At 38.5% G+C, this 13,579-nt stretch overlaps 1 protein-coding gene across 5 annotated transcripts in view; it reads left to right on the top strand.

Moving 5' to 3' along the window:
- Positions 1-13,579, top strand: part of ANKS1B (ankyrin repeat and sterile alpha motif domain containing 1B) — a 1,089,048-nt gene that overhangs the window by 172,376 nt on the left and 903,093 nt on the right. For all 5 annotated transcript variants that reach the window (XM_066262341.1, XM_066262329.1, XM_066262320.1 and 2 more), the window contains exons 3-6: positions 3,945-4,101; positions 6,903-7,199; positions 8,654-8,729; positions 10,932-11,033. In XM_066262341.1, coding sequence (XP_066118438.1) covers positions 3,945-4,101; positions 6,903-7,199; positions 8,654-8,729; positions 10,932-11,033 — 632 coding nt within the window. The remainder of the gene's footprint in view (positions 1-3,944; positions 4,102-6,902; positions 7,200-8,653; positions 8,730-10,931; positions 11,034-13,579) is intronic.

The following is a 13,579-nucleotide window of genomic DNA, read 5'->3' as shown; positions in this document are numbered from 1 at the left end:
AGGTTCCTCACGTGACCTTCCTCCATTATCAGTCAACCTGGTCCCTACCGCCCACTAGTGGGCCTTCCAGCTTTCATGGTGGGCAGTAGCAGAGCAACCAAAGTATAAATAAAAAGATAGATTTAACTATAGTAAGTTGTTTTATAAAGATTTATTCTGCCAAACTAAGCGAAAATCCAACATAAAGTACTTGGTAAGTAATTATTATTATATGCTTTAACTTGCTATAACTGTTTTAAATTTTATAAAGTAAAGTTACTTCCCTACTTTATAAATCACCATTACTGTGGAACTGGTGGGTGGTTCGAAAATTTTACTAACAGAGATACAAAAGTGAGCGGTAGGTGTAAAAAGGTTGACTACCTTTGCTCTACAGAAAAGAAATAGAAAATGAGATTAAATGATTTTTTTAGGGTCACATAATTAGGTAGTTTGTGCAGCTGGGACTGAAATTCAAATTTTCTTATTTCAGATATGAAACAATACTGTTTAAAACTTTTTTAAAAATTATTTTGTCTGAAATCTTAATAGAAAATTTAGGATTCCTTGAAACTTCCCAAATATTTCTATAATCTTCTTTTTTTTTTTTTTGAGAGAGAGAGAGAGAAAGAGACAGGAAAAGAGAGATGAGAAGTTTCAACTCATAGTTGTGGCACTTTAGTTGTTCATTGATTGCTTCTCATACATGCCTTGACTGGGGGGCTCTGGCTGACCTCTTGCTCAAGCCAGCAACCTTGGGCTTCAAGCCAGCAATCTTTGGGCTCCAGCCAGCACCATGGGGTCATGTCTATGATCTCACGCTCAAGTCGATGACCCCATGCTCAAGCTGGTGAGTTTATGCTCAAACTGAATGAGCCTGTGTTCAAGCTAGAGACTGCAGGGTTTTAAAACTGGGTCCTCAGTGTCCCAGGTTGACGCTCTATCCACTCCATGACCACCTAATCAGGCATCTATAATGTTCTTGATTATTCATTATGATTTCATGTATTTGTCAAGTCTAGTGTTCCAGGTGTGAGAGAGGAAAAATAATTTTCCCTCTATCCTTCTAGGTTCTTGGCTAAGACTCCCTCTCTTACCACCCACCCAATAATAAAAAGCAGAATAACAGGAGGAAAATTACCAGAAGCCTAATGTTGGGCAGATAAAATATATTATGCTCACTTTGTTAAAGATGGCGCTGCCCACGTGGAGGCCGTCGCCCAGGTGATATCAATGTGTTGGGGGCGGGCTGTGGGCAGGCAGAATCCTTGTAGGCTTGGTTTTAGGATTAAGCCTTTCCCACCCTTTTTGATGTGGGGTGGTGCAATCCCATCATGACTCAGATATGTGACTTTGTATTAGAGACTTCCCTATTTTGTATATTGGATTAAAGGTTTGGATTTCTACACTATAAAATAGGGGCAGAACGGGAGCTTGCTCTTGGTTCCTGAGATTAGCATTAGAGAGCAGAGAGCAGAGAAAGGCCACGTGGAAGAGGCCAGGAGAAGCAGCCAAGATGGTAGAGTGTTGAGTGAGAAGCCAGTTAGTGCAGAGTTTGTGCAGGGAGAAGGAAGGAGATGGGGAACAGAGGTGAATAAGTCTGGTGAGCTAGAAACCTTTGGTTCTAGGAAACTCGAATAAGTCAGTAGCTTTGTGAGCACTGAATGTGAGTGGGTTTTGGAGCCCAGTGTGTGTTTTTACTTGCCCGCCGGCTGCAAGCTAGAATTAAAGACTATGGCCCACCAGTTTTTGGCTCCATTGTTTCTTTACCGACTGTCCGACTCCAATGCAAACCTGCATGGGCCGGGCTGCTTGATAGTGGCCGTGGATACTGGCTTTACACCTAATAACATGTATACATCCTGAATATATGGTAGAGATTCAGGAAAACTGAGTAACCTATCAAAAAGGCCCAAGCCACCACCTTAAGTATAATTTCTAGTTAAAAGCCAAAGAAAGATGTTGGATCAGGCTGTGAGAGAGAAGCTAATTATGGGAGGTTATCAGAAAGGGCACAGTAAACAAGGATATAGGGTTGTTATGCAGATTTAAGTTTCTGCCTTCTCCAGTGAGAAGAGTTTCTAGAGATTAAGTCATCTTTCTGCTTCTGGTACTCAGAGGGAGATACCCTTACAAATAGAGATTTCCCTTATAAATGTAAATGCCTCTTACAGAAGAGCTAACTTCTCAGTTTGTCACTTACTATAATTTTGTATTGTATCATGACTAATTTTTTGTGGTGTGCAGGAGAAAAATATTTTTATCCACCTTTTTAGGTTTTTTCAGCTAGTCTAATGAAATCGACATGAGACACATTATTAAGAAGAGGAAAATAATCAAATTTAATTATATATGTACATATGAGAACCTCACATATGTGAGAATCAGAAACCCCACATACAACAGAGGTTCAGAGACAGACAGGCAGTGTAAGGTGTATGTGACATCCTGAGCTAAGGAATTCACTTGGACACCTGAGGCTTCAGAAGGGAAGAAGGACATTCCCAGATTTGATAAGAAGACCAGATGTTCAATGATTCAGTGTTTGTCCTGCCATATAGGTATGTCAAAAGAGTTTATGTCTGCTAATAACTCTTATATTGGGCAAGGCCTTTAGTTTAAAATTTTCTAGGTAGTTGGTGACGTCAGGAGGCCAAAGTTTCTCTTAAACCCACAGGGTCTCAATTGCCTTTAGCTCAAAACAATACACATGTCATGAGGCACATCTTGGGCAACTAGTTCTAAACCCCTGCCGTGGGCTGTCAGAGTTTTAACTTCTATTCAAAATTTCTCCAACTTTTCTCATTTGTTACATTTAAAGTCTGGCTTTATGAAATATTTAAATTTAGCTCTTTATGCTACATTTATTCTAGTGATTTGCTATATAAGAGAAATAACTTTAGAGTATATTGTAATTGTCTATATGTATGTATATATGTATTTATTTATCTGTCTAGCTAGGATTTCACTTAGTGAATTAATTGAATTTGCATTTGAAATGCATCCAAATGAAAATACAGTTTTTCAGAATGACTGTTTTTGATTGTTTATTACAACGTTCAATAATGGCTATTTTTGATTGTTACAAAGTTCAATATACTAGTAATTATGAATTAATTCCTCCTGAGGCTGAGTATTGCAATTCAGAATTTTTACTTTGAAAACCTGGTGGGGATTTAGTACAAAATCCTATCGGTAGGCTCCATTGAATAGGTACTGAAATTGCATCAACGGTAAAACTGGTCTCATACATGAATTTCCCTCTTGAAATGACTTCTTAGGTTTGAGAGGACAAAGGTCAAGGGGCACACAAGGATGAACAATACACATTCAAAATATGTTGTGTGCCATGGCTGAAAAGTAATTAAACTTTTTTTCCAACCTTGTGTTTGTATGGCAGCTAGCTTGTAAGAGTCCCTTCCCTAATGTGCTGACTGCTTTGTCTTCTACCTGCATCTTCAGTTCCATATTCCAGTTCTCAGTAGGACTGATGCATAAATTTCCTGACTGTCTCTCGGTAGTATTAACTTTTTTTTTTTAAACAAACAAGGAGTTTGCTTATACCTTAAGGTTTTCTTTCAGCTAAATCTCAGGCATGGGCTATCTGGAAGAAACTCCTTTAAAAAAAAAAATGGAAGGAGGTATGCTTGTATATAATTTTACTTAATTCATTCAGTTAATAAAACTAGGTAAATTTGGCCAAATGAATTCTATTCAATAGTTTCATTGCTTAGTCAATACTCTCTGTGTGTATATGTGGTGTTGGTGGTGGTGTTTTAGGTAAGTACATAGCCAAATGTTGAATAAGCAGATTCTTAAGCCCAGTTTTATATCTCAGTACCTTGAATGATTACTCTAAATTGCCAGCCAGCATCTAGTATACTTTTATAATGACCTACTTAATAAAATCTGTGTTGTTCAGCATATTTTCTTTTCTGTTATGTATTTTTTCTTTTCCTTCTTAGGGAAATAGTTCTCAAACTACTTCAATATGAGGCATCAACAAATGTAGCAGACAACAAAGGTTATTTTCCTATTCACCTTGCTGCCTGGAAGGGAGATGAGGAAATTGTAAAGATCCTTATTCATCATGGACCATCACATTCCCGAGTCAATGAACAGGTGCACTTGTCAAATCATTTGCTCATGCTGTAATTTTTTTTTTTTAGAGTTTTGAGAAGGCAAAGCCAAAGTGAAAAATTGATTACTTCTGTCTTTACCCTATCAAAGAACATTCCACCGCTAAATTTCCTAAAGGAAAATTTGAAAAATTCTTTGACATTTGTATATAGTATATAGACACTAAGTTGGGCATTTGTAAAGTTTTTTGTTTTTTTTTTTTAAGTGAGAGAGAGAGAGAGGGACAGACAGTGACAGACAGGAAGGCAGAGAGATGAGAAGCATCAACTCATAGTTGTGGCACCTTAGTTGTTCATTGATTGCTTTCTCATATTGATTAGGGGGCTCCAGCCCAGCCAGTGACCCCTTGCTCAAGCCCGTGACCTTGGACTCAAGTCAGCAACCATGGAGTTTTGAATCTGGGTCCTTAGCATCCCAGGCCAGTGCTCTGTCCACTGCTAGAGCTTTCCTTTTTCTTTTTTTTTGTGTGACAGAGACAGAGAGTCACATATAGGGACAGACAGACAGACAGGAAGGGAGAGAGATGAGAAGCATCAATTCTTCGTTGTAGCATCTTAGTTGTTCAATGATTGCTTTCTCATATGTGCCTTGACTGGGGGGCTACAGCAGACCAAGTGACCCCTTGCTGAAGCCAGCAACCTTGTGCTCAAGCTGGCGAGCCTTGCTCAAACCAGATGAGCCCTGGTCATGCTGGCGACCTTGGGGTCTCGAACCTGGGTCCGTCGCGTCCCAGTCTGGCGCTCCATCCACTGTGCCACTGCCTGGTCAGGCCTAGAGCTTTTCTTAATACAATTTTAAATGCTAAAGGAATGAGGATAGCTATCATTTGCATATTGCTTTGCAATTTGCATAGCACTTTCACAGTAAGTATAGTTTTGCCAATCAATGCAAACTACAGTGAATACAGTTGCTAGTCACAAATTAAGTTAAAAGTTTCCTCTCTCTCTCTCTCTCTATATATATATATACATATATATATACACACACACATATGCCCAGTGAAAGTTGAGTAAAGCACAGCAGCAGTTGATACTGACAAAGTCATAATACTTGCAAGTATATAATACCCATATTACACATAAGAGACATATTAAAAAAGGAATGCCATTGTCAGTATTCTAAATAAGACCACAGATTTCAGAAAGTAAAATTAGTTCCCCGAATCAGTGTGACAACAAACATCTTGAGCTCTGCATGCCCCCTACTGTTCCTATTTTGTAAAACTATATTTGAAAACCAGCATGCAGTCCAATGATTGAATTTCAACCAAAGGATTAAGCTGCAGGTTGGCAGTTGTCCAGTATTAATGCAAGTAGGTTACCCTAGGGCAAGCACATCTAATAAAGAATAATTAGCAAATTGTTCAAATAGATACAGACTTTGCAGGCCCTTGGCTGAAATTCAGACTAAAGAATAAAAAGTAATACTAGCACTAGTTATAAACAGCAAAGGGAAGAGAGATATTTTTCCCCCAAAATGTAGTTGTAGAAAGAATTAATAAAAAAATGTTTTATTAATTGAAGTGTCTTATTAATATTTCTCAATAAAAAATGTTTGTGTTTACAGGTTACAAAATGCAGAGCATTTTTTTATGAGAGTATACTTACAAATTTGATTTTTTAAAAACGACAGCTATGGCTGTCTTATCAGCATATCACGCTAAATGGAAATTTATGAGAATGCTGTTCTATTCTTCAGAAAATGAAAAGTTTAAAGATCATTTGTGGTCTGAGCCATCTGGTGGTTATTCTTAAAACTGTCAATATCCCAAAGTAAATCTGAAATAGTTAGATGGAAAAACAATCCAAGTTTAAATAAGAAGGTGTTAGTTTTACAAACAAAATATTTTTAAAATATAAAAATATAAAAAAACCCACCTAGAATTTATTTGCATTTGAAGATTTTAAGTGGAATATGATTGTAATGGTATGTTTTAAAGAGAAACAATTGTTTTCTGTGATATTGAATAGTTCAATTAAAATATAAAAGAAGTCTTTGTAAAGGAGATTGTTCTTCATTTCTACTATTTTGTGTTTAGTTGCTATTTGGTTTATCTGAGGGCACTGGTATTTGTTCATTCTCTTAACTATAAGGAAAGCAAAATGAAACTTAATTTGGGAGACCTCTCTCTCTGTAAACTTTCATTATCAAGAATTTACTAATTAGTGGGGGCTACCGGTCAATGCTGAGCTCTCCTCCTCCTGTGGCCACATCAAAATTATAACTAAATTATAAAACAGTCAACCTGGAGAACCATCTGAAGACTAGCTAAACAGAAGTCCTATATCTAAGGATATAAAAGAAGCCATGTTGAAACTGCATCAGTGTAACAAACAAAAAAAGAAAAGAAAAAGGATTTAGTAAGTCGTTTGTCTTCCGGAAAACCTGTCTGTTGAAAGTATGTTGTAATTGTTATTAATGTCTCTCATTAACTAATATCACGGAGGCGTGATGCGCATGCAGATAACCCTGACCATCTGTGCCCAGCAGGGCCACTGACGAACATGGCTAAATCATTTATCACTTTTGTAAATTGGTATGAATAATGTAGGGAAATGTTAGATTTTTTTTCCTATTCAAGTGATAAAAATCAAAAGTGATATTTTTGATGCAATAAATACATACTTTTATAAGATATAAAATTCTGTTAGGACCTCTTATTAAAATAGATACATCTTAAACTTATATTTTGAAAGCATTTCAGGTTTTCAATTATTGAGTTTAAATTTTGGTAACTGATTGACTTTCTAAAAACTTGCATTTTGATATGTTTGTTTGAACAGAACAATGAAAACGAAACTGCCCTGCACTGTGCTGCGCAGTACGGACACTCGGAAGTAGTTGCTGTCCTCCTGGAGGAGCTCACGGACCCCACCATCCGGAACAGCAAGCTAGAAACGCCCTTGGACCTGGCGGCGCTTTACGGCCGGCTTCGCGTGGTCAAAATGATCATCAGTGCACACCCTAACTTAATGAGCTGCAACACTCGAAAGCACACGCCGCTGCACCTGGCCGCACGCAACGGCCACAAAGCTGTTGTTCAGGTGTTGTTGGAAGCAGGAATGGATGTGAGCTGTCAAGTGAGTCTTCTTTCAGCTGTGCTTTCAAAGCAGTATTGCTCTTGCTGTGCTTTGGAATACAGATGTTAAAAACTTCTATGTAGAAATCTTACCATTTTTTGATTAGTCAAATTGTCCACAGTATTTTTGTAACTACTAACTTCAAGGCACTCTGTCCCACACTGTTGGGAAATATGTATAGATGTAAGGCAGAATCTCTAACCTTATTCTACTTTGAGGGTTATACACATGAGAAGTTATTACAAGCTGGAAGTTGTGTGTGATAGCATTAGAAATTGTTTCCTTTATTCCAGTACCTAGCACAGAGTAGGAATCCAATCAAAGTTAAATGAATGAAACAAAATTCACTTGAACATTTTTTGAGTATGTACATTGTGTTTAATATGTTGACATATTTCAGAATCCAATTCTCACAACTGTCCTGTTGGATGGAGAGCTATTAAGTTCCAGTTAAGAGATGAATCCAATTCAAAGATTTAAGAAACTTGCCAAAGGACACATAGCTGATAAACCCAGAAAGTGAGTTTAGACTTACTGAGTAAAGTCTAGGTCTCTTTCCACAATATTGTGCCATATGTACTTGATTGATGAAGGAAAGATCACCACACCGAAGGCCTGTCAGAGAAAAAATTCACTGGAGACGTATGCTTGGAGTTAGCTATGAAGGGTGGGTAACACTAGGATAGATTTTGTTTCTCCATAAGGAAAGAGCAACCTGCTTTTATTATCTGTGCCATGTTAGCCAAAGCTATTAAAAAAATTTTTTTTTTAATTTATTTATTTTCAAGAGAGAGGAATGGAGATAAGAGAGAGAGAGAGAGGCAGGAACATTCATCTCTTCCTGTACGCGCCCTGACTGGGGACCAAACTGGCAACCTCTGTGCTCGCAGACAATGCTCTAACCAACTGAGATATCTGGGCAGGGCAGCCACAACTATTTTTAACACTATTATATTATTTTTTGGACTATTTTTGGCTCCCAAGTCAGTGGCAGCATTCTTAACTTCCAGAGACCCCTTTAGTTCCTGTCAGATTGTGATCTTCTTCCGTGGGTATTATTAATAAGCTATGGCTGCATAATAAACTATCCCAAAACTTAATGGCTTCACACAATAACTTTGTAGTTAGCTCATAATCCTGGGTTGGTGATTTAGTCTGAGCTCAGTCTCAGTTTATCTGGGTAGTTCTTCAGTCCTGTCTGGGTTCTCTCATGTGTCTGGTGTGTCAATTGTTAGTAAGTTGATTGCCTGTGTGTCGGGGAATGACCGGATGTTGTTGACTGAGATAATGGGTGAGGCTGGGGCTGGAATGTCTTCTTTATTCTTACTGTCTTTCTCTCAAGGAGGACTGATAATACAGAGAACCTGTATGAATATATAAAATGACAGACTCACCTGTAATTATTTCCAATGCAACTGTGTTCTTTTTATTATTCTTTTTCTTTTTCTTTCCAGACAGAAAAGGGGAGTGCACTTCATGAAGCAGCTTTGTTTGGAAAGGTGGATGTTGTGAGAGTTCTGTTAGAAACAGGTAACTGTCTCCTGGGGAGGTTAATCTGTCAAATACTATTTTTATTTCGGGTGTAAAGAATAATGACAGTTTTTTTTTTTTTTCCCCATTTTTCTGAAGCTGGAAACAGGGAGAGACAGTCAGACAGACTCCCGCATGCGCCCGACCGGGATCCACCCGGCACGCCCACCAGGAGCGATGCTCTGCCCACCAGGGGGGCGATGCTCTGCCCATCCTGGGCGTCGCCATGTTGCGACCAGAGCCACTCTAGCGCCTGAGGCAGAGGCCACAGAGCCATGCCCAGAGCCCGGGCCATCTTTTGCTCCAATGGAGCCTTGGCTGCAGGAGGGGACGAGAGAGGCAGAGAGGAAGGCGCGGCGGAGGGGTGGAGAAGCAAATGGGCGCTTCTCCTGTGTGCCCTGGCCGGGAATCGAACCCGGGTCCTGCGCACGCTAGGCCGACGCTCTACCGCTGAGCCAACCGGCCAGGGCTGACAGTTTTTTTTTTTTAACATAGTCACCTTTACTTCTTATCTTCCCTCCAAAATGCAGTTATGCATTCATATCATGTAGAAGTGAACCTCAGTGTTTAGATCAGCGGTTCTCAACCTGTGGGCCGCGACCCCGGCGGGGGTCGAACGACCAAAACACAGGGGTCACCTAAAGCCATCGGAAAATACATATGGCTTTAGGCAACCCCTGTGTTTTGGTCGTTCGACCCCCACCGGGGTCTCGACCCACAGGTTGAGAACCGCTGGTTTAGATAAAATTGATATCAATGTGCATCTTCTTTTACTCAATAAAAGTTTTAGTAAAAAGCTCATAAAAATTATAATTTTATACATCTAAAGCACATTAAAATATATTAGAGAAACTTCCAGAAGGGAAAGGAAATTTCTGCCTTCTGCAGGAGGAAGGAACTGACCCCTGTGAAGTTATGACTTGCTTTGTTTATTAAAGAACATAATAGTTCTGTAGATTTTCATATTGTGTGATGGTAAACAGACTGCAGCGTTCCCTATCCTTAAGGCAAATTCCCCTTCTGCGTAGTTCGTCAACTGAGTCTCTGTCAGCCACAGTGATTTAAAGAGAACCTTTTAGAGGGAATGCTGTGAAGGAACAAACTAGGTTTATTTGTCTTCATATGCAAATTCTGATTAAAATGAAATAAAATTGGAACTGAGGTTGGATTTTTATTTTTTTAGGATCAAAAGCCATGGGTACAAAATCATATTTGGAAACAATTGATTGAGTCTGTTGTGTTATGGATGTATTTAACGTGTTTATTTCCCTCTGTAATGAAATGTAAAACATTGGCAGACTACTTTATTTTGATTGTGTTTACATAAAGTTAACATTTTTGTATACTGAACTTGACATGGAACACAGTGATATAATAAATGTTTTGAGGCAACCAATTAAATATGTGCTAGTCATGCATTCCTACACAAATGAAAAAATAGTACATAATTTATTATGATGAACTAACATTTGAGGCCAGATACTGAAAAGTGGCTTTGTTTGTGGTTAGATTTTTGGGAATTTATAAACTTGGGGGGGGGGAGGTGAAAGCTATTTACTACATTACAGTTAAGTTCTCTAATGCAATATATATTTTCAGCATTAAAATAATTCCAAAGTTGTTTCAGTTAGATACTTCAATAAGTTTGTTCAACAGGTAGATGATGAGTATTGCTGGCATTGATTATAACCTTGCATAAAAAAGTATGAGATATTTGACTTTGGTATTTGGATAAGAATTCAAAAGAATCATGCTCTTTCAACTTTTGTGAATAGCCAAGTATTTTTGAACTGTTTTTATGCTACTCACATGGTCAATTATTATAATTTAAAAATATTCTTAAAATATTACACAGAATAAATAAGTCACATGACCATTGTACTTTAGAAATTCACATTCTAAATCAATATTTTCAGCTTGTGCTTTTTAGTTTACAACCCAAAATAGCTATAATCCTCCAAAACGTTCTTAAGAGTTAATTCATTATCAAGATTATTTTTAATATTCAGTTGCAGTAGACCCCCACCTTCTGTTTAACTAAAACTTGTGTGTGTGTGCATGCACGCTTATAACTTAAAGCCAAAAAAAAGTCCTTCAGCACTTAGTCTGTATACGATTGAAGTTGGAGCAGTTTTTTATTAACAGTACCTTCCGATGACATTCCAGCATTGCACATCTAGTAGGGTTTTCTTTTCCTTTCAGGAATTGATGCCAATATAAAGGATAGCTTGGGCAGAACTGTCTTAGACATCCTCAAAGAACATCCATCTCAGAAATCTCTCCAGATTGCAACACTCCTCCAAGGTAAACGGTGGTGAATGATGGATGAGTTTGCCTTAAAGTTAAGATTTAATTAAAACCATCCTACTTTTCCCTTGGGGCTTCAGTTCGTGTTTACCTATGAATGAACTTTATTGCATTTATTTTTTCTGGTAGATTTTTAAACTAAGTAAAATACTTTTGGATGTTTCATTTTGTTTTTCATCTCATTATTTTGAGAAAAGCTAAAATATTTTTCTATGCACTTGAGAGTAATTTTTTTCGAACACAGGTATTAAATATGAGGTTATAAAGTTGAGGTTATGAGGCTATGAAGTGATAATGATGAAGTATTATCTTCATTTTAATAATCCTTTAAGAATTATCAGGCATTTTCTGTTATTTTGTCTTCTATAAATCTGGGAGGCACGTAAGTCAGATGCTATCTGAGGGTCTCAGTGACTTGCTCAAACTCATGCATCCTGTTCTAAGTGGTAGAGCTGGCACATCAATGATGGGTTAACGACAATAAAATTGTAGTTGCCTAGAAGAGTATAGGCTGTTTCCTCCCTAACCCTGCGGTACACAAAAGTCCAGTCTTGCCAGCTTTTGTTTCTGATAAGGGTCATCTAAGTACTGTACCTGTATAGTTAGCTGCAGTCAGTAAGTCTGCTGAAGGTTTGACAACTATTTATGTGCTTCTTTTTTGTTTGCAGGATTACATACTTTCCTTTCTGAGCTAACACTTTGATGAAAAATTTAGATTTACATGCTTTCCCTTTCTAGGTGGTATTAGGCCTGTCATGTAGCATGCTCCCTTTAAAAAAAATAGACATTTCTCTCCATTCCAGTCAGCTCAGACGCTATTCAGTGGGGACTATCCCTATAATTGTCACAGTGTGCTTGAGGAGGAGGCGGGATGGGCTTCATTGGGTATCAGTTGGTAAGCTGAAAACAGCTTTGTCCTGCAGGGAGATAAATGAATTAAAACCAAGTGGGGAGGAGATAAGTAGCTGTAGGTGTCAACAAAGGCCAAAGAGGGGGAAAGAGAATAGAGATGCTTCAGGAGGTCATTATCTCTCCTCTCTGGGTTTCCAAAACCTCTTTGGGAAGGTTAGGCCCCTACTATTTTCTTGACAATAAAGAGGTTAAGTCAAGTGCTTGTAGAGATAAATCAGAGAAGAATACACGAGTGGTTCTTCATATCAATCCAAATTAAAATCAAGTTGAATAAAAGCTAAAACATAAAAGTATAGTACCCAGCATTTTAATAAGTCTTTCCCCTCTAGGCACTTTGTTTTTCATATTGGATGTTTGTCTCTAACTGAACTTAAAAATAAAAAATCAGGCTTGTGCATAATGTCTTTTGGAAAATGCAAAATAAATACCCACTAAAACATTAGCATGACATAGATGTTTTTATATAAGATACTGCATTAGTGCAACTTAGATAAATAATGTTATTATAGAGGAGTAACAGTCTGTACTTTTAAATGATCAAGATTCATTAGGTATGTCCGTCTGTGATAGGGTATATGGGACATCGTTGGGTTTTTAAAATTACTGGAAAAATTTAGAACGTGAACACGTTATCTATAGTCTTTACATTCCTAGACTTCAAGTCACTGGTGCATTTTAAATCTCATGAAAAAGTTTGTTATAGCAATAAAGCCTATTTATAATAGATAAAATTATGGTTTGTGTCCAGAGGAGGAATTTAATTTACATAGTTATTGCATAGGTCAGAACCATTAAGGATAGAAGCCTATGGGTTGCTTTCTTTTCCTAATAGAATCTGCTTAGGAGAATTGCCCTTAGGTAGAAACTGTTTGAATGAGATGAGGATATAAGTGGTTGGCAAGAGAGCACAAACTTTCTTAACTGGATTTTAAGAAAAAATTTCCTTGTGAACAAAGAAATGCAAGTAAAAGATCCCCATGGCGTGGGCTCTATTGACTTAATCCTGACTGTAGACTAGCACCTGTGAACCAAATGCTGGTGGCAGATGGCAGATATGTTATGTTTAGGTCACATATTTTTGGCCCGCATTATTTTCATTAAAAAAAATTGAAATAGCTTTCAACATTTAAAAATCTAGGATTGAAGTTAAAACTCCGAAGCTTTTATTTTGTTAAAAAATGCAGGCTTTTGCCCTGGCCGGTTGGCTCAGTGGTAGAGCGTCGGCCTGGCGTGTGGAAGGCCCGGGTTCGATTCCCGGCCAGGGAACACAGGAGAAGCGCCCATCTGCTTCTCCACCCCTCCCCTCTCCTTCCTCTCTGTCTCTCTCTTCCCCTCCCGCAGCGAGGCTCCATTGGAGCAAAGATGGGCTGGGTGCTGGGGATGGCTCCTTGGCCTCTGCCCCAGGTGCTAGAGTGGCTCTGGTCGCGACAGAGCGACGCCCTGGAGGGGCAGAGCATCGCCCCCTGGTGGGCAGAGTGTCGCCCCCTGGTGGGCGTGCCGGGTGGATCCGGGTTGGGCGCATGCGGGAGCCTGTCTGACTATCTCTCCCCATTTCCAGCTTCAGAAAAATACAAAAAAAAAAAAAAAAAATGCAGGCTTTTGGTTACTTGATTGCCTAACTTTATGTGGGA

Source organism: Saccopteryx bilineata, chromosome 1 (genome assembly GCF_036850765.1).
Source record: "Saccopteryx bilineata isolate mSacBil1 chromosome 1, mSacBil1_pri_phased_curated, whole genome shotgun sequence".
Taxonomy (NCBI): Eukaryota; Metazoa; Chordata; class Mammalia; order Chiroptera; family Emballonuridae; genus Saccopteryx; species Saccopteryx bilineata.
This window is presented reverse-complemented; position numbering and strand designations above follow the sequence as displayed.